Source organism: Gigantopelta aegis, chromosome 6, assembly GCF_016097555.1.
Source record: "Gigantopelta aegis isolate Gae_Host chromosome 6, Gae_host_genome, whole genome shotgun sequence".
Lineage (NCBI taxonomy): Eukaryota > Metazoa > Mollusca > Gastropoda > Neomphalida > Peltospiridae > Gigantopelta > Gigantopelta aegis.
In genome coordinates this window covers 67,822,755-67,846,278 of record NC_054704.1, presented here as the reverse complement: position 1 = coordinate 67,846,278, position 23,524 = coordinate 67,822,755, and the positions used below count along the sequence as shown (strand labels likewise).

The following is a 23,524-nucleotide window of genomic DNA, read 5'->3' as shown; positions in this document are numbered from 1 at the left end:
TTGTATAAGAATGGACCACAATCACAATATTTCTATACCAGACCATCTGTTTTTCCATCCCCCAAATTTATATTTATTTGCCATATCCTCTTTTTTCATTTTCTTGAGGCTGATGTCTCATACAGAACCTGCAAGTTCCACTTTTTTAGGATATTAACCTAGATGCATTGGGAGACCAGTATTTATCATGTTGGCAATAGCTGCACCATCGATATCCAATTCAGGTTGCAAGCTGCTGGTGTTACTACTGTCTGGCACAAAACCTTTCAATGAAGCAACTGGGAATTTTTTTTTTTTTTTACTGAGCCTTATGTTGCCATATAGTCAGTAATAGTGGTATGTAAAATGACTGTTTCTCACAGGAAAAGAAGTGTTCTGAATCCATGCCAAGTACCTGGCAGGAAATGTGAACATGTTGCTGTCATGTTTTAACGACAACTACTCTTATGCATTTGACCTTCCTTTCTGAAAACGTCAACAACTGGCTTCTTTGTAAGATCAACCTGTCATGTATGTAGTATTCCCATGTTTCATAGGTGTACAGCCTCAACAGACCAGTGTTCTAGCCAGGATTTGGACAGGGCAGGGGGCTAGTTTAATTGTAGGGCATTTTTAACACAGATGTACTTTTGAAGGCAAATGCTGGATATGACAGAATATTTGACATTCAATAAAAAGCATGTACATGTAAGTATAGATACACAAATGTATGGCAGCACAAACTATTACAAGTATTCATGCTTCTTTTATATTTACTAACTACAGTCAAACCTCACAAAACCGGACCCTCTGTAAACCAGAATTCCCTCAAAATCGGAAATTTTTAGTGGCTCCCTTTTAAATATCAGTACAGAAGAGAACCTCTCTAAACCGGATACCTCTTAAAACCAGACTTTTTAGTTGGTCCTGAAGGTGTCTGGTTAAGAGGAGTTTCACTGTATATGATCATTTTTCTCTCCTTTTGTGGTGTGGGGGGAGGGTATCAGTTTCCAAAACCAGATTTATTATTCTTAAATTTGTATTAATGAAAACAAAGTACATCCATAACCATAATTATTGTACCAATGCATAAAATATTAACAATTATTGAATTAAATTAATTAATAATTGCAAACTCTCTGATCAACTAAAATTCTATTATTTTTTGTTTTGTATAGTTTGTAGTATTTTATACCATTTAATATCATCCACAAATGAAAATTTAAATAAATAAATTATTATATTTTGTAAATCTATAAATGAAGAAATAATTAAAGAAAGAAAGAAAGAAAGAAAAGAACAAACATGTAAATAAATAAATAAATTTATATCTGCATATATTTGCAACAAGTTGCCCATTGTATTTAATTTTTGACAGTTTTATTACAAGATTTTGCACTCATACTTTTATTAAATTACACATTTATACCTACAATCCTACATACCGGTACATCAAGTAATCAATGTTGCTAGTTTTGCTTTGGTCCATATTATAAGAATGCAATTAATATTGCAGTTATAATGACCAACTGTACCAATAAAAACTATATCTTGGACTGGGTGTTTTCACTGATCACTTAATATCATAAAAATTGTTTATCTAAAAATTACTTTCAACCTAGTTCATTGATATGACAGATTGTCAAGATTGTTATGGGCAAAAAAACTCAATGCAGCCGAAATTTGATCATTTTTGTTTACAAAACTATTACAAAGCTACGTTTATTTTATCTATACTCTGATAAATCTGATGTGCATTGATGTTTTTTTGGTTTGTTTGGGTTTTTGGTTTTTGTAAAGACAAAAACAAGAAATAACCTATAAAATCACAAATAACTTGTCTGTCTCTGTTCTCTTTAGGGTCAGGACGCAGCCCAGTGGTAAAGCGTCCGTGTCAGTCTGGGATCGATCCCCATCAGTGGTCCCATTGGGCTATTTCTCATTCCAACCAGTGCACAACGACTGGTATATCAAAGGCCGTGGTATGTGCTATCCTGTTTGTGGGATGGTGCATATAAAAGATCCCTTGCTACTAATGGGAAAAAAAATGTAATGGGTTTCCTCTCTAAGACTATATGTCAAAACTACTAGATGTTTGACATCCAACAGCAGATGATTAATAAATCAATGTGCTCTTGTGTTGTCGTTAAACAAAATAAACTTTATTTTGAACTGTTCTCTTTAAAACATAAATGCAGTCTATCAATCAGCTGTAGTTTTCTTAATTGTTCACAGGACTCGAGTACCCATGCAAGGAAGCGCACTCTCATTTAATTATATTCCTTCATTTTGCCGTATGCTTGCTGCCGGTTACTTTATAGCGCTATGAGACATGAAGAGAAAACAAAAGTGGAATGTGTGGAATGCAATACAATGGCATCATTTGGCATCCATGTTCAGCGATGGAATGAAGATGCATAAGGCCGTAATTGGTTTTTTTACTTGTTTTCTATTACATGCTGGAAAAATATAGGGTAGGTAGGTAGGAAAAACATTTTATTTTGGAAAATAATTTTATTTATGGATATTAAATAAAGGTGATGACTACCAGTATCCAAAATAACCTCTGCATGTATAGAAATGCATTATGCAAACCAACAATACCACAGTGTTTTCCCTAGAAATGAAGTAAGGCATGGTAAAGTGACGTTTTGGGGGCATATTTTATGTGCATTTTAAATATAAGAGCTTTTTTTCCATTATACAATTTTCAAAAGGACAAAAAACTTATGGCCATTTTATTTTCTATACCTATTTCATAACTTAATTAAAAAAAGGAAATATGTAGTACTATCCACATAGGTGTGTTTAAAGGCTTCCTTTTACATGGGCAACTTATAAATTTATAAAAGGTAAGACATTTTGATTTTGAGGCAACATGGTGCTAACCTATTTGTGGGAGCGTACATACAAAAGACCCCTTGCTGTTTACTCTCATACTAACACTTCTGTACTGGTCCAGGACAGACTTGGTTGAACCTTAATTGGATAGAAACCAGTAAATAAGTTATAACATTTCTTTTAATGAAAACTGAAAAGAAGGGTTCTATATTTATCTGTCCAACAATAACATTAAAAAAAAAAAGTTATGAATATTATCTTTCCTAATGTATTTAAGAAATGGTAGACTTACCAATTTTATAATTTGCAATGTTAGTTTTATTCTGTATGCATCCAATATTAAAGTACACACTTGGTTTGAAGCAATCAGTTGGTCCAATGAATAGAAATGCAGTACAAATGCTCAGGATGCTCAAACGAATGTTGAAAAGTAAAGTTTGTTTTATTTAACGACGCCACTAGAGCACACTGATTTTTATCTTTAATATCATCGGCTATTGGACGTCAAACCCGCAAAGTTCCCAGTGACCACTTACAAAAAATAACGAAACGCATCGAGATCTTACTGACATATTTAATCATTTGATTTGGCAGTAAACTCTATCAGTATCGGTAAACATTCCCTCCCCTAGTTTATCAGAAGGTCACTAAATTTCTACAAGGCCAGTTTGTCGCTGGAGTAAATCATTAAATATAGTTATTATTATTATTATTATTATTATTATTAATCGGAACACCTCGCTACGCTAGATGTAGAGTAAATCGGAAAAGATCGCACATGTTCGTGAAAACAATTTTCCGACTCTTCGCCCGATATCTCACGAAAGTTACCGAACTTCAATCTGAAGGGAAGTAACTCCATCAATCAATTGTTAGAAGAAAACATCTGTAGAAGATCTGGAATGGCATTCCCAGGAACTTTCTCTAGCGTTTAGTGGCCTCAATGAGACGACAGTGCCAGGCCTGTATCAATGCTCAAGGTGGACACACTCGCTACTGACTGTGCAAGGCACAATATTTCACAAGAACCGTTGTTCTGTTCGCGTGTCGGTTACGCAACTTTAAAATCACGAGAACCGCCAATCGGTTACGTGATGAACAATTACATTCTAAAATTAAAAGTACCATATATCAGTAATGAAAGGGAACTATATTCACGTAAACCGAACACTCAGTTACCTAAGTAAAACTCACGTGAACTGACTTCCGGTTACCTAAGATTTTTAAATATTGTCCCCTGCTGTGTGAACTTCGCTCTGGACCCCCTCTAGTAATGTGGCTCATTTGCATATGGCAGGTGCGCCCTTTTCATGGACTATTGCTTGTTTTCATACCTTCAGACATTTCTCTTTCCATGTTATAACATTTCATACACGGCAGTAAAAACGTATCATTAAAGTCGCACGCCCTAGTTTCAGCCCGCGAAAATTAATTATAATTTTGGTTAATCTACAAAACTGTAACACACTTAGATCACGTTTTTATAAAATAGAGTCAAAAAGCAGGTTTTATATTGATAAATACCATGGGAATCCCCGTGACCCAATTACTTGAAATAATTTTGAAAGTTAGTATTCTGATGTCACCGGTAGATGTCATTCGAAGCACGTCATGACAAATTTCCCAGAGAGCACATAGACTTGGGGTGCGTTCCTTTCACCTCTCTTGGGCATGTTCCAACTGTTCTGTCCTGGACAGCGAAAGGAATTAGTTTGGAACAGGAAGTTACTTTACCAACATGGGTGCTTCTGTTGAGAAAGTGGCTGCTGCAGCAATCATGATACTTGAATCGGAATAAGACGACAATGATAGTCATATATAAACTGCAATTAGCCTACATTTGCTATTCGGCACCGGGTACTAGGCGCTAACCTATTGTTATTAGCAATTAGATGCACCATTTATTATTGTTGGTAGTAGTGGTAGTGGTAGTGGTAGTGGTAGTGGTAGTAGTAGTAGTAGTAGTAGTAGTAGTAGTAGTAGTAGTACAGTCTGTAGGAACCAGAGGTGGGGAGGCATTTCCCCTCCCCAGGACGAAAATGTAAGGTTTTTTTTGTCCTACTCTATTTAAATAAAGGTAACAATATAGCTTGTGCCCCCCCCACCCCCACCCCCCAAGGTTGTATCCCCTCTCCAGATATCGTAAGACTTAGCAAAATTATTGGTTTTAAGGGTTTGTAACATTTTGTATTGAGATACTTACTTGTCTGAACTTTATTGTTAGTGAAAATGTTCACAAACTGTGAAGAAAAACCTCACAAATGGACGACAAGCAAACGACAACAAATCGGATGTTGATTGTGCGAACCGTGTACGAGAAAACAAACCGAACCAAAATGATAACGGTCACGTGGTATACCAACGTCTGCCACGTTGAAACGGGAAGATCCCCTCTAAAAATAGATTAGACCTCGTCTGCTCAACTGTTTTTTCTCAGAAGCGCGTGCATTTTTAAGAAATACGACAAATGCATTTTGTGGTATTACAAACACCAGGATTACCAGGATTACTAAAAAACACTTTAGGTGAATGGAAATGTATATTCTAAATAATAAAATGTAAGTAAAGTGCAATTTTATTTGTGAGAAAATGGGTTTAATAGTGAAAAACAACGGCGTAATGGTTAACAACTAGGGCGTGTCCCTTTAATTATGTTTTTCTTTTGTGTGTCACCATAACTTTTACTTTTTAGTATATTTAAAAAAAAATATACCTGGCTACAATCTAACTGTAGACCCTTGAACAGTCAACTTGGCCTGTTCCAATTGCTGATGACGTCATTAGCTTTCCAGGTGTTATTTTCATTTGATCCCAGAAAAAGAATGTACGTGTAATTAACCAATCACAATACAGAACACACTCACAATCAATTTACAATTTGAGTTATTCCGAATGTGATCAGTTGATTTAACGAAATGCATACACCAGTCTTGTAAATACTTTTTAACTCAGCTTTGCATACTTTCGTATGCTTTCTTACTGAAATAAGTTATACTGAATGGGAACATTTGGAAATTTTGCCGATTATATTATCTATCATATGTCATTTCAACATTTCCCCTCTCTGTTTTACTTAGGCCTAATATGCTGTCATAATTGCTGACATGAATTCCAAGGGCTGTAGACCAGGACATTGGTCAACTTTTTTTTTTATGTAGCATGCAAATTTGTAAACAGAATAAAACTATTGTCGAATCCCAAATATATCTGAATATTCCTGAATGCATAATTTGCAAAGAAACTGATCAAAATGATGTTAGGAGACACTTTTTTCTTTTCCATAGAAAGAACTCAGTACTATTTTTTTTAATATGATTTGTGACAAACAAAATGTATTATTAATGTATAATAATTAAAAAGTAGAGAGGGATATAATTGAAAGAATATTAATAATTTGTAGAATATATGTATCAAATTAATTAAACTATTTAATTACATAAAACTTTGTAACCTTTTTTATGTGCAACAGATGCTAATTTGACAATATAGAGGGCGAGCCCTGGCAACTGATAAATGAAAACAGAAAACAATATTGCGTCAAATACGCAGGATTCCTGTGTCATATGAAACCCTGTATGCTCACGCTTACATAGGCATAAAGGAAGCCACACAACCGCCAAAATGCCACTGCATTTGCCTGGGAAAGCAATTCCAAGCATTTTGACCTCCTCAGAAAATCCATAATTAGCTGACTTGTTCCAAATGGCTCAAATAATCAACACATCTTTTAGACCAATGGTTTACCCATTTAAAGTGAGCAGTAGACAAATAACTGATATATGTACACTTAGAAGGTCATTCAATTATGTGATATAATTTGTAGTTTTAATGCTAAACAGATCTGTGCAGCAATATAATAAGCAAATAATCAATTCATTTTATAAACTAATATGCAATTAAGTAGATTCTATTGTACATACATGTATAAAGTATATAAATCCAATATTTGAAGAGACAAGAATCTAGGCAACTGCCCATTATCGCTGAATATTGTTAATGACAGACTAACATCACCCAGAAACTACATGTAAGCTATCGCCCATTACATGTATCTCTAGATGGTTTCAATACACATGTATTTAGATTAATATCAATTTAAAAGAACACTGATATATTAATACAGTTAATTATTCAAATATTTAAACAAGAGTTAAATATAAAAGTCATTGGAACATAAATACAGTTATAATAATATATACTTAAATACAATTAATAGTTAATATATAAATCTAATATTTATGAAAAAGGATCAACAAAACCACTAGAGCACATTGATTTATAAATCATCAGCTATTGGGTATCAAAAATTTGGCAATTCTGACATATAATTATATAGTCTTAGCTAGAAACCCACTACATTTTTCCATTAGTAGCAAGGGATCTTTTATATTCACCATCCCACAGACAGGATAGCACATACCAAGGCCTTTGATACACCAACTGTGGTGTACTGGCTGGAACAAGAAATAACCCAATGGGTCCACTGACAGGGATAGATCCTGGACCGACCATGAACCAGGAAAACACTGGGCTACGATATTAAATATCCAAGAAACTAGGTAAATGTCTATTATTGCATATATCTATCCATCAACTGTCACCGGAAAAGTAACACCTATATCACACATCGTATTTGTGTTGATAAACGCAGTTACTGCAGTATACAATACTCACATCTTGTGGTGTGCCTCCATATCTATTCCTCATATTACGATAAACGTAGTTACTGCAGTATACAACACTCACATCTTGTGGTGTGCCTCCATATCTATTCCTCATATTACGATAAACGTAGTTACTGCAGTATACAACACTCACAGCTTGTGGCGTCTCTCCGTATCTATTCCTCATATTACGATAAACGTAGTTACTGCAGTATACAACACTCACATCTTGTGGCGTGTCTCTGTATCTATTCCTCATATTACGATAAACAGTTACTGCAGTATACAACACTCACATCTTGTGGTATGTCTCCGTATCTATTCCTCATATTACGATAAACAAAGTTACTGCAGGATACAATACTCACATCTTGTGGCCTCTCTCCATATCTATTCCTCATATTACGATAAACGTAGTTACTGCAGTATACAACACTCACAGCTTGTGGCGTCTCTCCGTATCTATTCCTCATATTACGATAAACGTAGTTACTGCAGTATACAACACTCACAGCTTGTGGTGTGTCTCCGTATCTATTCCTCATATTACAATAAACAAAGTTACTGCAGGATACAATACTCACATCTTGTGGCGTCTCTCCATATCTATTCCTCATATTACAATAAACAGTTACTGCAGTATACAACACTCACATCTTGTGGTATGTCTCCGTATCTATTTCTCATATTACAATAAACAAAGTTACTGCAGGATACAATACTCACATCTTGTGGCGTCTCTCCATATCTATTCCTCATATTACAATAAACAAAGTTACTGCAGGATACAATACTCACATCTTGTGGCGTCTCTCCATATCTATTCCTCATATTGCGATCAGTGCTAGAATACCCCACCAACACTTCTACAACATCTGGGAATCCAAACTTGCTGGCAAAATGAAGGGGTGACTCTCCATTCTGAAATAACCATTACATACACTGTACAAAAAGCCATTTATCAATACTAGCAGGCTTCTAGAAGTTTTATCAAATCCACTAACCATAGGATCAGTTATTTTTAATATTTACTAGCCACGATTAAAAATTCACTACTTTACTTTAAGTTAATATAATTTTACTAAATAATCATAATAATCTGTCACCTAAAGAGGGAGATGGAGGTTAAAAAAACTAACATTGGGGGATGGAGGTGGGGGCAGGATATTCATATTTACAAAATACTTAACAGTAACATTTGACAAATTTTGTTGACTAGCCATCAGGCATGGCAATAGTAGTTATTTACTAGCCCAACATTGAATATCCCTAGCCATGGGAGGGGGGCTACCATAATCTAGAAGCCCTGATACTAGGATGATCAGAAAAACATCAGATTTGCCAAAACTGATAATTTAAGCCAGATGTTTAAGTAGTGTGTAATTTAATGCAAAGACAATATAAGCCAGATGTTTAAGTAGTGTGTAATTTAATGCAAAGACAATATAAGCCAGATGTTTAAGTAGTGTGTAATTTAATGCAAAGACAATATAAGCCAGATGTTTAAGTAGTGTGTAATTTAATGCAAAGACAATATAAGCCAGATGTTTAAGTAGTGTGTAATTTAATGCTAAGACAAGAAGTCCACAGAATTAAATGTCTTGCCTACTATATAGTGAGTAACTGGTTACTGTCTTAAGATATCGGCTTTATCCTGCGAAGGTTAGAATAGCAAATGCAACAAGGCTCTACCAAGCTGCTTTCGCCATTCGACTTGAGCAGGATAAAGCCGATATCTTAAGACAGTAACCAGATATTTGTTTTATCATGCAATCCTACAGGAATAGTCAGAAAATCATTATTTATTCCATTTTTGTGTAAGCAAATTGAGTATCATCAACCTAGCAAGGCTTTTGACGTATGACATCATACAAGATACATTACGTCATTCTTTGTAAGACGCTAGCTACATTCTGTCACATTCAAAAAGTGTTTCTCAACTCCAATTCATAAACAAATATACAAGTTTTGTATTGTTATTGCAAAACTGAAATTTATTTGCATTTACTGTACTAAAATGATTTAAAGAGTATATTTACTGAAAATCTAGTCTGAAATACTCGAGTCGAGTCAGGCTTACATGTATGTCACGCCACCTAGATTTATCTAGTCAATGAATGACAATGAATACAGTGATTGCCGGATAAAAATGTAATCAGTGTCACTCATAGTTACATATAAATGTTCACTATTGAGATAAACATTCATAATTCAATGTTTTATTGTTTTTTTAATGACACCACTAGAACAAAAACAGGAATCTTTTTAAGACAACAAATACCATATAAATTAATAACTTTCCTCCTAATAGTAATATACCATGACCAACAGGCTACCAGCTTTAAAACTATTTTTAAAATGAAGGTTTCTTAAACTTGATTTTTCTCTCAGTGATGCAAATGACATTGAAAAACAAATTCACAAAAACTATGCAGTTTTGAAAAGTAGGGATTACGGTGAGCTTTACATCAATGAACAACAAAAACAGTGTTTGTGTAGCATTTTCTTTTCACGAATATTAACATGTCTCCCTTACTCCAACACTCCAGTAACTGACAGGTTAGACTAATGTATGAAAAATAAAAGCGTGACTTATGCAGGGCTTCTAGATTATGTTAGCCCCACTCCCATGGCTAGTGATATTCAATGTTGGGCTAGTAAATAACTACTATTGCCATGCCAGACGGCTAGTGAAAAACAAGTTGGCAAATGCTGCATTTTGTAAATATGAATATCCTGCTCCCAACCCCACCCCCCAAACTTAGTGTTTTTAATTGCCATGTCCCTCTGTAGGTAACATATCGGATTATTCCTATTAGTAAAACTGTATTAAGTAAAGTAGGGTTAGTGAATTTTTAATTGTGGCTAGTAATAAAATTTAATCACTGATCCCATGGTTAGTGGATTTTGTAAAAATTCTAGAAGCCCTGACAGCTTTAGAAATACCAGAAAAGTACATCTAGCAATTTACTTGTCTGCCAACATTTCCACTTGTCCAAATAAATAATATGTTTTATTCAAGTATAAGGATGTTTTTAATTGCTCAAAATGAAATTGCATTGAACATTTTCACTTGTCCACTGTACAACCAACAAGGTACATTTTGCTTATCCGAGCAGATTTTCACTTATCAGGACAAATGGACAAGTGCTTATTTCGAACACTGAAATGTATACAGTGTGTATAAATTTTGAAGCATGTGTGTTTTTGTAAATGATGAACTGAAAAAAAATAAAAAAATAAAATTACTGGTAACAAAAATATATATATTAAATTCTAAGTGACCACTAACCCCTCTGTCAGGCATGTTGAGATAGAGGTCTGCTAGGAACTGTACTCGTCTCGCCTGCGTCTCTTCACTGTCACTACTGCCCTCGTACAGCTGTTTTGTGAACTCAGGGTCCAGAATGGTCTCCAGAATACGTCGGCACATATTCGCCTGGTTCGCTTTAGAAGCCGTGTGAAGAGCATTGTAGCGCTGACCTTCCTGCGAGAGAAAAACAGTTAACATAGTAATTACTGGATGGATGGCACCAGGGCTAGCTCTGGGTGAGCAAAACAATTTGCCAATTTATCTTCAAATATGCAAAATCCACTGTTATTTTTCAACAAAATACCAATTATTACATGTATGAAAATGTTTTTGCCAAATCAACATAAAATTCGCCAATTTTTCCTGAAATTCGCAACTGGCGAATTTGGCGAGTGTCAGAGCTAGCCGTGGATGCTCTGCAATGATAAATGTGCTAGTATTCTGTGAAGTACAATACCACTAATTTTTAATCATTAAATTAACATGTTAACAGAATGCTTTAACGTTTATACATTATAATGTTATTAATACGTTTTTCCACATTGCAAATTTCACATGTGGTATAAATCTGTATTCCAGATATGAATCCATTCTTTTGAGGATCCATAATTAAAGTATTAAACCAGTGAAATTTTGATTTTATGTATTCATCTGAACCAACCACTATCCATCAAAAATAATGTATTATACATGTATATGTTATAACAACACAGTAGGCCAGCTCACAATCCATATATCAAAGGTATGAATCATCAATATAACAGGTATGTGTTTATTTAAAGGTCAATTTTATACTAAAATTATGAACTATGAGCTGTACAGTTTAAATCTATTTTACTGTGTACTTTAATAATGAGTAAAACATGTTATTTCTACTTTTGCTTTCCTGTAAGCACTGCAAAACATGTTACAATGCTAATAATTCCAAACTTTATATGCAACATTATTTTACTGTTTTTAGTACATAAACTATTCACAAATCAAATAATTTAAATTACTATTCAAGAGAAAAATCATACAAAATTATGTCACTATTCAAGAGAGTTAACTCTTGGTCCTTTTTAATTTTAGCCAAAAAACTATTTTAATGCAGGATTTTACCTCTTTTTTAATAAAACTGAAATATTTTTGACTATTAGAGCCGTTTTTGATAACTGAAATCATACTTTATTTAGATTTTATTGTTTAGATTATCCATTTTCATACATTCAAAGTTTTTTTGGTCATCCTGGTGTTTTTAATATATTTTAAAAAATGCACGTGTGTCTGTGAGACAACAGTTATGGAGTCAAGTTTTAGTCTATTTTTAGAGGGTATTTGATTATTTCAAAGTCACAGACTCATGTTTAACTCAATTGTAACTTTAGCCAAATGTGTTACAGGTTTGTAGATTAACTAAACTTAGCCAAATGTGTTACAGGTTTGTAGATTAACTAAACTTAGTGTTAATTTTTATGTGCTGAAATCTGGGTCTGTCTCCTTTAAGTCTTAAAATTGTGATGTATGTCTCTAAATTATGTAAAATGAATCCACGAACAACGTTTTATTTTTATGGCACAATGCATCAAATCTGATGAAACATTTTGTATATGGACATGGAAACTGATTATATACATGTAGGTAGTGATGCTTTACACTGAACTGAACATGAAGAACTATAACTCTGTATGAATACAAGTTGTTAAGGAGACACATACATGAACAATAATGGGTGAACTGAACATTAAGAACTATAACTCTGTATGAACACAAGTTGATAAGGAGACACATACATGAAAAATAACGGGTGTGTCCCCACTGAACATTAAGAACTATAACTCTGTATAAACACAAGTTGTTAAGGAGACACATGAAGAATAACGGGTGAACTGAACATGAAGAACTATAACTCTGTATGAATACAAGTTGTTAAGAACAAGTTGTTAGGAGACACATGAGACACATGAAGAATAACGGGTGAACTGAACATGAAGAACTATAACTCTGTATGAATACATGAAGTTGAAGAACTTAACTCGTATGAATACAAGTTGTTACGGATACACAACCATGAAGAATAACGGGTGAACTGAACATGAAGAACTATAACTCTATATGAATACAAGTTGTTACGGAGACACATGAAGAATAACGGGTGAACTGAACATGAAGAACTATAACTCTATATGAATACAAGTTGTTAAGGAGATAACATGAAGAATAACGGGTGAACTGAACTGAACATGAAGAACTATAACTCTATATGAATACAAGTTGTTACAGAGACACATGAAGAATAACGGGTGAACTGAACATGAAGAACTATAACTCTGTATGAATACAAGTTGTTTACACAACCATGAAGAATAAGAGACATGAACATGAAGAACTGAACATGAAGAACTATAACTCTGTATGAATACAAGTTGTTACGGTGAATAACTGAACATGAAGAACTATAACTCTGTATGAATACAAGTTGTTACGGATACACAACCATGAAGAATAATGGGTGAACTGAACATGAAGAACTATAACTCTGTATGAATACAAGTTGTTACGGATACACAACCATGAAGAATAACGGGTGAACTGAACATGAAGAACTATAACTCTGTATGAATACAAGTTGTGAACATGAACATGAAGAACTATGAACTGAACATCTATACTCTGTATGAATACAAGTTGTTAAGGAGACACATGAAGAATAACGGGTGAACTGAACATGAAGAACTATAACTCTGTATGAATACAAGTTGTTACGGATACACAACCATGAAGAATAACGGGTGAACTGAACATGAAGAACTATAACTCTGTATGAATACAAGTTGTTACGGAGACACATGAAGAATAATGGGTGAACTGAACATGAAGAACTATAACTCTGTATGAATACAAGTTGTTACATGAAGAATAACGGGTGAACTGAACATGAAGAACTATAACTCTGTATGAATACAAGTTGTTACGGAGACACATGAAGAATAACGGGTGAACTGAACATGGTGAACTGAATACAATACACAACCAGAAGAATAACGGGTGAAGAACTATAACTATACTCTATATGAATACAAGTTGTTACGGAGACACATGAAGAATAACGGGTGAACTGAACATGAAGAACTATAACTCTATATGAATACAAGTTGTTAAAGAACATGAAGAACTATAACACATGAAGAATAACGGGTGAACTGAACATGAAGAACTATAACTCTGTATGAATACAAGTTGTTAAAGAGACACATGAAGAATAACGGGTGAACTGAACATGAAGAACTATAACTCTGTATGAATACAAGTTGTTACGGAGACACATGAAGAATAACGGGTGAACTGAACATGAAGAACTATAACTCTGTATGAATACAAGTTGTTACGGATACACAACCATGAAGAATAACGGGTGAACTGAACATGAAGAACTATAACTCTGTATGAATACAAGTTGTTAAAGAGACACATGAAGAATAACGGGTGAACTGAACATGAAGAACTATAACTCTGTATGAATACAAGTTGTTACGGAGACACATGAAGAATAACGGGTGAACTGAACTGAATGAATACGGGTGATGAAGAACTATAACTCTGTATGAATACAAGTTGTTAAAGAGACACATGAAGAATAACGGGTGAACTGAACATGAAGAACTATAACTCTGTATGAATACAAGTTGTTACGGAGACACATGAAGAATAACGGGTGAACTGAACATGAAGAACTATAACTCTGTATGAATACAAGTTGTTAACGGAGACACATGAAGAATAATGGGTGAACTGAACATGAAGAACTATAACTCTATATGAACACAAGTTGTAACGGAGACACGTACATGAAGAATAACGGGTGTGTCCCCACTGCTGACCAGGTAGCGTGGGTTACTCCACACCAGTGATGTAAACTGATGCTCATCACCACTCTCTATTATGGTACGCAGAACCACGAGATCCCTCATCTTCGGAGCCTTGTACACACTCCGTTCCACCACCACACTACTCTTGCTGCTCTCCGCACCATCATTGCCATTAGTCTACAACGAAAATTAAAAAATATACATAATTTATATCTTTTTAAACTCGCAACAGAGACAAAAATGATATTAAGCAAAATATCTAGAATAATTTGCAGTCTTGAAAAGTAGTAGGTTACTTAAAGCAGGCTTTTCTGGAATTCTAGAAAACTCCACAGGATTTTCATCTACATGTATGAAGTGAAAAATTACTTTGAAATAAGATCATGGTAAACGATAAACTCCAGGCCTCTGAAAGTTACGAGAATGATCGTTTTGTTTGTGCATTGCTTATATATGCAACTCCAATTTTGCAAAACCGTTCCTCTTTTTTTTTTTAGCATTAACTTGAGGACATTTACATAATCAGGGCACAATATTTCACGAGAACCATTGTTCTGTTTGCGTGTTGGTTACACAACTTTAAAATGACATTCTAAAATTAAAAGTACCATGTATCAGCAGAAAGTGAAAATGAGTTTATGTTTTTAAATACATCTGAACCACCAATGTAGCACATAACCGTAGTTGAAGTGTTTTAGCATTAGATAGACCTAACTCATCGGTTACGAGAACTATATTCACTAAACCGAACAATTCGTTACGTAAGTAAAACTCAATTGAATTGGCTTCCGGTTACCTAAGATTTTGATATATTGTCCCCTGCATAATGGGTTATACCAAAAGGAAATGGGTTACCTGAATTTTTGTTCACACAATCCATAAATGGGTTATGCAAATTTTCAAATCTCAGAGGCTTGATAATATTCTTCAAAAATCAAAAACATTATTAACAGTCATATGTGAAAAATCTACGACACCTACTTGTGTGGGCAATGGCTTGCTGCAACTATCCTGTTTCGATTTCTTCACAAAATTGCTCGCCTCATCAAATGTTTTGAATGCCTTGAATCGAGACCCAGGATGCTCCTTGGCGACTGCAAATGCTGCTATCTTGTCTGTGAAGATGAGCTTATCTGCAATAAATGGCAACACATGACATTACATGTTTATAGCATGTAATCAAAAAATCAAAAATATATATCTCATACAAGCAAAAAAATTAAAAAGCATTTTTGGTCAATAACTTGTGTTTTGCTTGATGTACAAAAAAAGGAAAACTGTTTTAACATCGAGGTTAATTAAGACTTGTGTACTAGGTTCAGCCAAAGAACCTTTTCGCTAACATTCGCGAACTATTTGATTGCTTCCTGACATGGCCATTTGGTTTACAGTGATGTGAAATGCACAATCTGATTAAAATTAGCTCTACTGGTCTATTAACCAGTGGAGCTAATTTTAATCAGATTGTGAATTGCATAAACCTATTTAGCAGACATTTATCTGTTCGGTCTCACTGAACTCGGACCAGGTGTTCTGATCACAAACGCTTCACGTGATTCTGACGTGCTTGAAAGTGTTATTATTAGTTAATTTGAGGATGACAGCAGTGTCCAAATGTAAATAAACAATGAATAATAATGTGTACATCACAAAGAATATATTTATAAATATCTTTAACTTTAAACTGCTGTAAATAACGTTCTTTCTTATGGGCATTTTAACATGTCACTTCGTGTGTCAACAAGCAAGTCGACTTCGCTAGATGTGATTTTTCATGTTACATTTTGTGTCTTCGCTAAATAATAAAACGCTGGATTTAAAAAAAAAAAAAATTATTATATTATCATGGAATGCATGGGAAGAGCACGGTGGTAAACCAGGTAAGGCACCACAGCATTTTTCTTGCCTTTGACACCGTAATATTTTCAGGGCATAACGACAAGTAAGGAGGGCAACTACGGCAACTGCCGTCGGTGCCATGGTGAAATTCAAACTCTGGTTCTCATGATCACAAGGCAAGTAACCAAAAAAATGTATCCCATGCAATTTGAAATCCTGATATAGATTGGTCTATGAGGGTTAGAGTGTCTGGTAACTATCAAAATGTCCATCTAGATATAAATGAATGTTGGCAAATTACGGTAAGCCGATAGCGTACGTTCAGTTTTGAGACCCATGAGAAAGATATTAATGTTGAATAAAAATATGTTATACAATTATTAATAGTAGCTCATATATTTTATAGAAAGAAGATCGCCCAGATAATATTATTTGGGTAACTAACGGCATTATTTTTTAATATATAAGTCTTCCAAACGGAACTGCCACTGGCCGTTTCAAGCCCTGCTGGTAGTGTCTTTTACAAAATAACATTACTAGTACATTAGAAACCTCTATAAGATGCAAACACCACCTGTTTAAACAAAAATAATAATAAAGATGCAAATAAATAATATCCGGCCATTTCGTACCATAGTACCATGTAAATATAAAAAGCATCCTTTGGTCAATTGGGTTAATGATGGCGTGTTAAAGTAGATGTACACTGCTTCCCTTGGTAGACATACTTTCCTATACAGGTATATATGCAAGTAATTTATTTGCTTGATGGGGAGAGATGTAGCCCAGTGGTAAAGTGATTGCTTGATGCGCAGTCGGTTTGGGATCGATCCCCGCCGGTGGGCCCATTGAGCTATTTCTCGCTCCAACCAGTGCACCACAACTGGTACATCAAATGTGCTATCCTGCCTATGGGATGGTGCATATAAAAGATCCCTTGCTGCCAATCGAAAAGGGTAGCCCATGAAGTGTCGACAGCGGGTTTCCTCCTTTAGTATCTGTGGTCCTTAACCATATAACCGTAAATAAAATGTGTTGAGTGCATCATTAAATAAAACATTTCCTTCCTCCTTATTTGCTTGCTACTAATATATACTGGTACGAAATGACTAGTGTCAGGGGTCGAATTTCTATTTTTGGAGCGCACGGCAAGTGTTGCCTTTGGTTTAATAAGAAAAATTTGGGCACCATGGCAAATTGGAGGGGCACAAAGGCAAATGTTTCCTTCAAAAGACAGGCACGATGGCAACTTATTTCTATGACGTATCTGAGACAAAAATTACTTCATCTTATAGTGATCTGTCAACAAGCAAATCGACTTCAAAGATGTCATTTTTCATGTTACATGTTGCGGCATGAGTTCAACCCATACCCTCTTTCAATGGTTAAGGGTAGTTTTAGTGTTAGGGTTAGTCTTTAGAGCCTTGATATAGAGGGGTACGGGTCGAACTCTTTCCCATCTCATCGCTAAATACTAGTAATAAAATGCTGGGGTTTTTTTTTTTAATTTGAACAGCACGGTGGCAAACCAGGTACGGCACTGCGGCAAGAATGGATGGCACCAACGGCAATTGCCGTCAATGCGTGGTGACATTCTAACCCTGTAGGGTACAAAATGAACCAGGCAATATGGTACGAAATGGATGGTACAAAATGACTATGGTACGAAGTGACTTATGATTCATTATTTTTCGTGCCTGGACGAAAACTGGACATTGTACATAAATTTTTCTTCTTTTTTAAAATAAAAAATATACCATCGACGTCCCAAACTGCGTTCACCTAACGACAAAAACAGGAATATGATATTTACCGAAATATTATTCTACATTTCCAGCTACGATATGTGAAACAAAATAGATTGCAATCAATTAACATAAAAAAAATCAACAATGTGGATGTAAAACAAATCCATTCTAGTAAACAAAAGTAAAACACCCTCCGGTAAACAGGAAAGAGTGCGACGTTTCTAACTGCGTTCTGGCGCATGCGTTTGCAAAATGTATCGTAACACGCATGTGCGGTTCGTCATTTTTCATTTTTAAGGCCACTACATGAAAAAATATATGTTTCTTAAATATGCACAGTTGACGAACACTTAGTTTAATTTTTTTTTAAAGGAAAAATTCAATTTGCCAAGCGCTCTGGTCCGGTCCACATTTTATCAACACACATCGCTAAAACTTGATGTCGATACTGATAGGCATTACGTTTATACCAGTGAATAGTTTTTAAATATCATTTTTTAAATGAATTGATTCACAACTAACACGATTTATACAGGCATCGAAATAAGCATTGTGTCTGGTAACCCATTTACAGGTTACCACAAAATATAGCCTGGTAACCCATAGGTTACCACAACTATATGAAAGTTAGAATTGAATTCCTATTACTACTACTTTTAACGCCCTTGTATGTGTGTTAGATGATTATTGTAGTATACATGTATTTATGATTCATTCTGTATGTTATCACTGTTCTTAATGTATTACATATAATTCTTTACAAGTATGTGACTCATATTTAATAACTGAACAATTGAATAAATAAATTGATTAAAATTAAAATGTTCTGTTTTCTATTTTCTCGTATTTTATCATACAACAATGAAAGATAATAATAATTCTGAAATTGTATCGGTACGTGCGAACATCGGTACGAGAAATGAAATCCGGAAGTAAATTTATCTAGTGGGCGCTGCTTAAACGCGGAACCCGAAACCGATATGTATTAACCTGCTCATATACCACTGGAGTTTTGAGCATGTCTGTCGCGGGTCCGGTCTCTGGATAGCCAATGGCCTGACCCACGACAGAAGCTTAAACGTGGATTGCCGAAACTGTTTGCAGTTGCACAAGTGCGAACAAACATCGGTGCAATTTCGTATGAGAAAACGAAACGCGGAAGTAAATTCATCTAGTGGACGCTGCTTAAACGCGGATTAACTATAATTGCTTGCAATTGCACAAGTACACGTGAACATCGATGCAATTCCTTACGAGAAAATGAAATGCAGAAGACTGGAATGCATTGTCTGGTTTACGTTCAGAAATTTTTGTTGAGAACGAAACACCGTTCTCGACTTTTCTTACATGTGGTAACCTCCCAGTAACCTGAACGACAGTTCTCGACTTATTTCGATGCCTGTTTATACACTCAAAATTATTTACAATTATTGTGAATGGATTATGAATACTATTCACTACAACAGAGGCACAAAAATGGCTTTCCAGACGGTTCGTCCACTGGAAAATTCGTCCACTCACGTCGGACAATTCGTCAACTCGATGACTGCATTTTTTTCAAACATATTAATAGTTATTTCTTTGACATTGTAATCGTTTCTCAACATTATTTTGTGGTATACTATAACCAAAAAAGTAAAATAGAGTTAAAATTCAACATTAATATTTAGAGAACACAACGAAGATGTCAATAAAAATTAACAAAATAAGTTAACAAAAAGATCTCCATACTAACTATCCTCATAGCAGAGATGTCAAAAGAAAACAACTATTTTCAGGAAAACAGTTTCCCTTTTGGTCGTCCATAAGGACACTGCACAGTATCTTTGCACTGTTGACAAAGAGGTAAAACAGGTTTGTATTTTTGCTTTTAAAGGTCTGATCCACAACATGGTTACACCCCCTCACAACTACAGCACTGCAGACGCTATTAAATGTGAAAAGAGTTGTCATTTCTTAAAGTTTTGGGTACTACCAGTTCATTTCAAATGCCATGGATATCATCATATTTAATAATAAATGCAGGGGTTATTTGTCAAACAAATGCAAAATATTGACAGAGTTGATGTCTAAATATTTAATTTAAGTAATCTTTTCAGCATAATCGGCTATTTTCATGTTTACTCTTTATGTTTAACATTGAATCGTAACTCAGTATTTCTAGAAGTTCGATTACGTTTTAGGGAATTCCCCTACCAAAATAGACTGGAAATTTGTATCATTCTGCTTTTTAACAGTAAACTAGCGTAACATTTTGAAGATTGGATTCACAAGTTCCGAGTAGTTCCGAATGAGTACGAGAACACGTCCGAGAGCATGTGGTGTCAATAGCGTCTTCCATTTACAGAGTAGAATGTCAAAAATGTGCTCATTCAAATCAAATAATATTACACATGTATTTAAATCAATTTCAAATGAAACAACATTCAAGGAATCGGAACACCTCGTCACATTCCGCTACGCTTATATTTCGTGGAAATGTACGAGGAGTTCCGAATGGCTCTCGGAAGCTTTTTATTTGAAACTCTTCGGAAGTAAAATTGCGCAAAGTGTTCCGGGTCTTCTGGTAACAAGATCTTGGACTGACAGATCTCGTGGCATCTCTCTGCAGTTGTTGTTTTTAGAGTCGACGAAAATTAGGATTGATATTAATGGATTATTAAATAAAACAGGTGGAAAAAAAAAGGGTGGGGAAAAGGTTAAAAAAAGTTTAGGGTCGGCACCAAAAATTTAGGGACGGTCGGGTAACCGGAACCAAACTATTTTTTTTACTACACCAAATTGTAAAAATTAAATGCTTTGGCCTTGTTGATCTGGCACGTGTAAGGTCATGTGACACGCACCGAATATTAATTCATCTTTCTCCATTTGGAAAAATATCCGCCCGGTCCCCCCCTTCCCCAACCCCAACCCTAGCCCGAGTACTCGGACTGTAAGAGAGCTAGATGGACATTTGGACATAAACACGCTCTCATTACAGTCAGAGACCAACCTATGTCTTTTTTTGGCAATTCCTGACTACCAAACGGTAGGCAACGAGTCCCGCTCTAATACCACAACAATCCTATGTTTGACGTCAAATACCTTTACATCAATCATTTTCGAGTTAAGTGATACAAAAAAATCCACATATTAATCACTAATACACTTACTACAGAAAGAAACCCGACAGCACCCACATTCAGCTACGCTTCGTGACACTCCGTCGCAACAATTGCAAAGCTCGGCGATCTATTTCGAGACGTAGACCACGTGATCGCGCACTGGGCGATTCCGCCTTGTGCAGCAGTTACAGGGGCCGTCTCATATCAAGCGAAGTTACAACATGGAAGAGTTGGCTAATGCCGTTTTGGATGAATTTGGATTTCATTACGTCATTAAACCAAAACAATTACACATTATTGATTCCATTTTGAATTTGAAGGATACATTTGGGGTGTTATCGACAGGATACGGCAAAAGTATGTGCTACATACTGCCTCCTCTTATGAGACGACCCCTGTAACTGCTGCACAAGGCGGAATCGCCCAGTCTCGAAATAGATCGCCGAGCTTTGTAATTGTTGCGACGGAGTGTCACGAAGCGTAGCTGAATGTGGGTGCTGTCGGGTTTCTTTCTGTAGTATGTGTATTAGTGATTAATATGTGGATTTTTTTGTATCACTTAACTCGAAAATGATTGATGTAAAGGTATTTGACGTCAAACATAGGATTGTTGTGGTATTAGAGCGGGACTCGTTGCCTACCGTTTGGTAGTCAGGAATTGCCAAAAAAAGACATAGGTTGGTCTCTGACTGTAATGAGAGCGTGTTTATGTCCAAATGTCCGTCTAGCTCTCTTACAGTCAGAGTACTCGGGCTACCCCAACCCTAAACCCTAACCCCTAACCCTAAATAAAAATAATAATGGAGGGGACCGGGCAGATATTATACCCTCCATTTTAAGTCAATTTCTACGAGTCATGTGGACCCGATATAAGTAATTTTAAGGAATAAATAAAAACGACTTAGTAAAATTAATGGTTTTAGGGGTTTGTAAAGTTTTGTATTTAGATACTTACTTTTCTGAACTTTATTGTTTATGAAAATGTTCCTGAACTGTGAAGAAAAACCTCATAAACGAACGACATGCCGATAACAACAAATCGGATATTGACTGCGCGAACCGTTCACGAGAAAACAAAATGAACGGAATTTGAAGCATAACGCAGTTAGGGACGTTGACGATAAATTTTGCTTGTGCGACGTATAGATAATTTTGCTTACCATCTGTCAAGTGAGGTAACTTTGCTGCATCTCCGTCTGCCAGCGAAATACCATAATACACTGATGGCATCTCTTCACACACCACAGTACACGATTTCTCGGGTGGTCGACTTGTGGTTTCTGAACTTTTACTTTCAATTTGAACTTCATTTCCGGAAACATCACCATACTTGTCTTTATAAATCAAATTAGCTAGTTTTCTCTGAAATAAAGACTTTGTAGTTGAAGTAACTGGCCCAATTTTGTGTCCCCTATCAATTAACTGTTCTCTTAATTCTGCTACTGACAACGATTTCACAGAATTTAACACATCTTCCATTTTGAAAGGGCACCTGCTGGTGCCATTTCCTTATAGAAATACAACGGTGATTCTGATTGGACAAAGTAATGTGCTATAGAATACTATTAGTAATCAAACATATTCTACCTTAGAGAAAACATTATATACGCATCATTTGAATAATAATTATTATACTGTCATAAAAGTAAACTTTAAAAAAAAAATTCATTTGGAATTTGAATTGGCTACCGATATTGTTGTTTCTTGGTAGTAAACTAAATAAAATAAAATGCTAAAGCTAAAATTTAAAATAATAATATAATATACTTTTTATTTTTTACCTATTTTACATGTGTTGCGTACAAAACTATGATGCACAAATAAGGCAAAAATTTAAATAAATTTTTTAAATGGTGTTTCCAGTAACATGCAAAAATAAATAATTAAATATATGTATATGGGGTAGATACGGTTTCATTTATATATCTATTATTTATTATTATTATTATTATTATTATTATTATATTACTTTTATTTTTATTCATAATGCATTAAACACTTTTTTTAATTGAAAAAAACAAAATCGTCTATAAAATGTTTTGATGAATCGGCAGTCAAGGTCAGACGCGGTCGGGTTACAGGAAACACTTTTTTTATTCAACCTATTTCAGTATTTGTAACTGAAAATGGGTACTAGTGACCTAAAAACTATTGGAGCGTAAACGACCAAATCGTTGAATACCGGTGT

The 23,524-nt window shown here is 35.0% G+C and overlaps 1 protein-coding gene across 1 annotated transcript in view; it reads right to left on the bottom strand.

Moving 5' to 3' along the window:
* Positions 1 to 22,848, bottom strand: part of LOC121374881 (ankyrin repeat and LEM domain-containing protein 2-like) — a 47,155-nt gene extending 24,307 nt beyond the window's left edge. Inside the window, exons 1-5 of the mRNA XM_041502001.1 lie at positions 22,497 to 22,848; positions 15,627 to 15,778; positions 14,625 to 14,822; positions 10,777 to 10,971; positions 8,283 to 8,405 (exon numbers count right to left, since the gene is read on the bottom strand). Of these exons, the coding sequence (XP_041357935.1) occupies positions 8,283 to 8,405; positions 10,777 to 10,971; positions 14,625 to 14,822; positions 15,627 to 15,778; positions 22,497 to 22,815 (987 nt within the window). The 5' untranslated portion in view covers positions 22,816 to 22,848. The remainder of the gene's footprint in view (positions 1 to 8,282; positions 8,406 to 10,776; positions 10,972 to 14,624; positions 14,823 to 15,626; positions 15,779 to 22,496) is intronic.
* Positions 22,849 to 23,524: the final 676 nt, after the last annotated feature.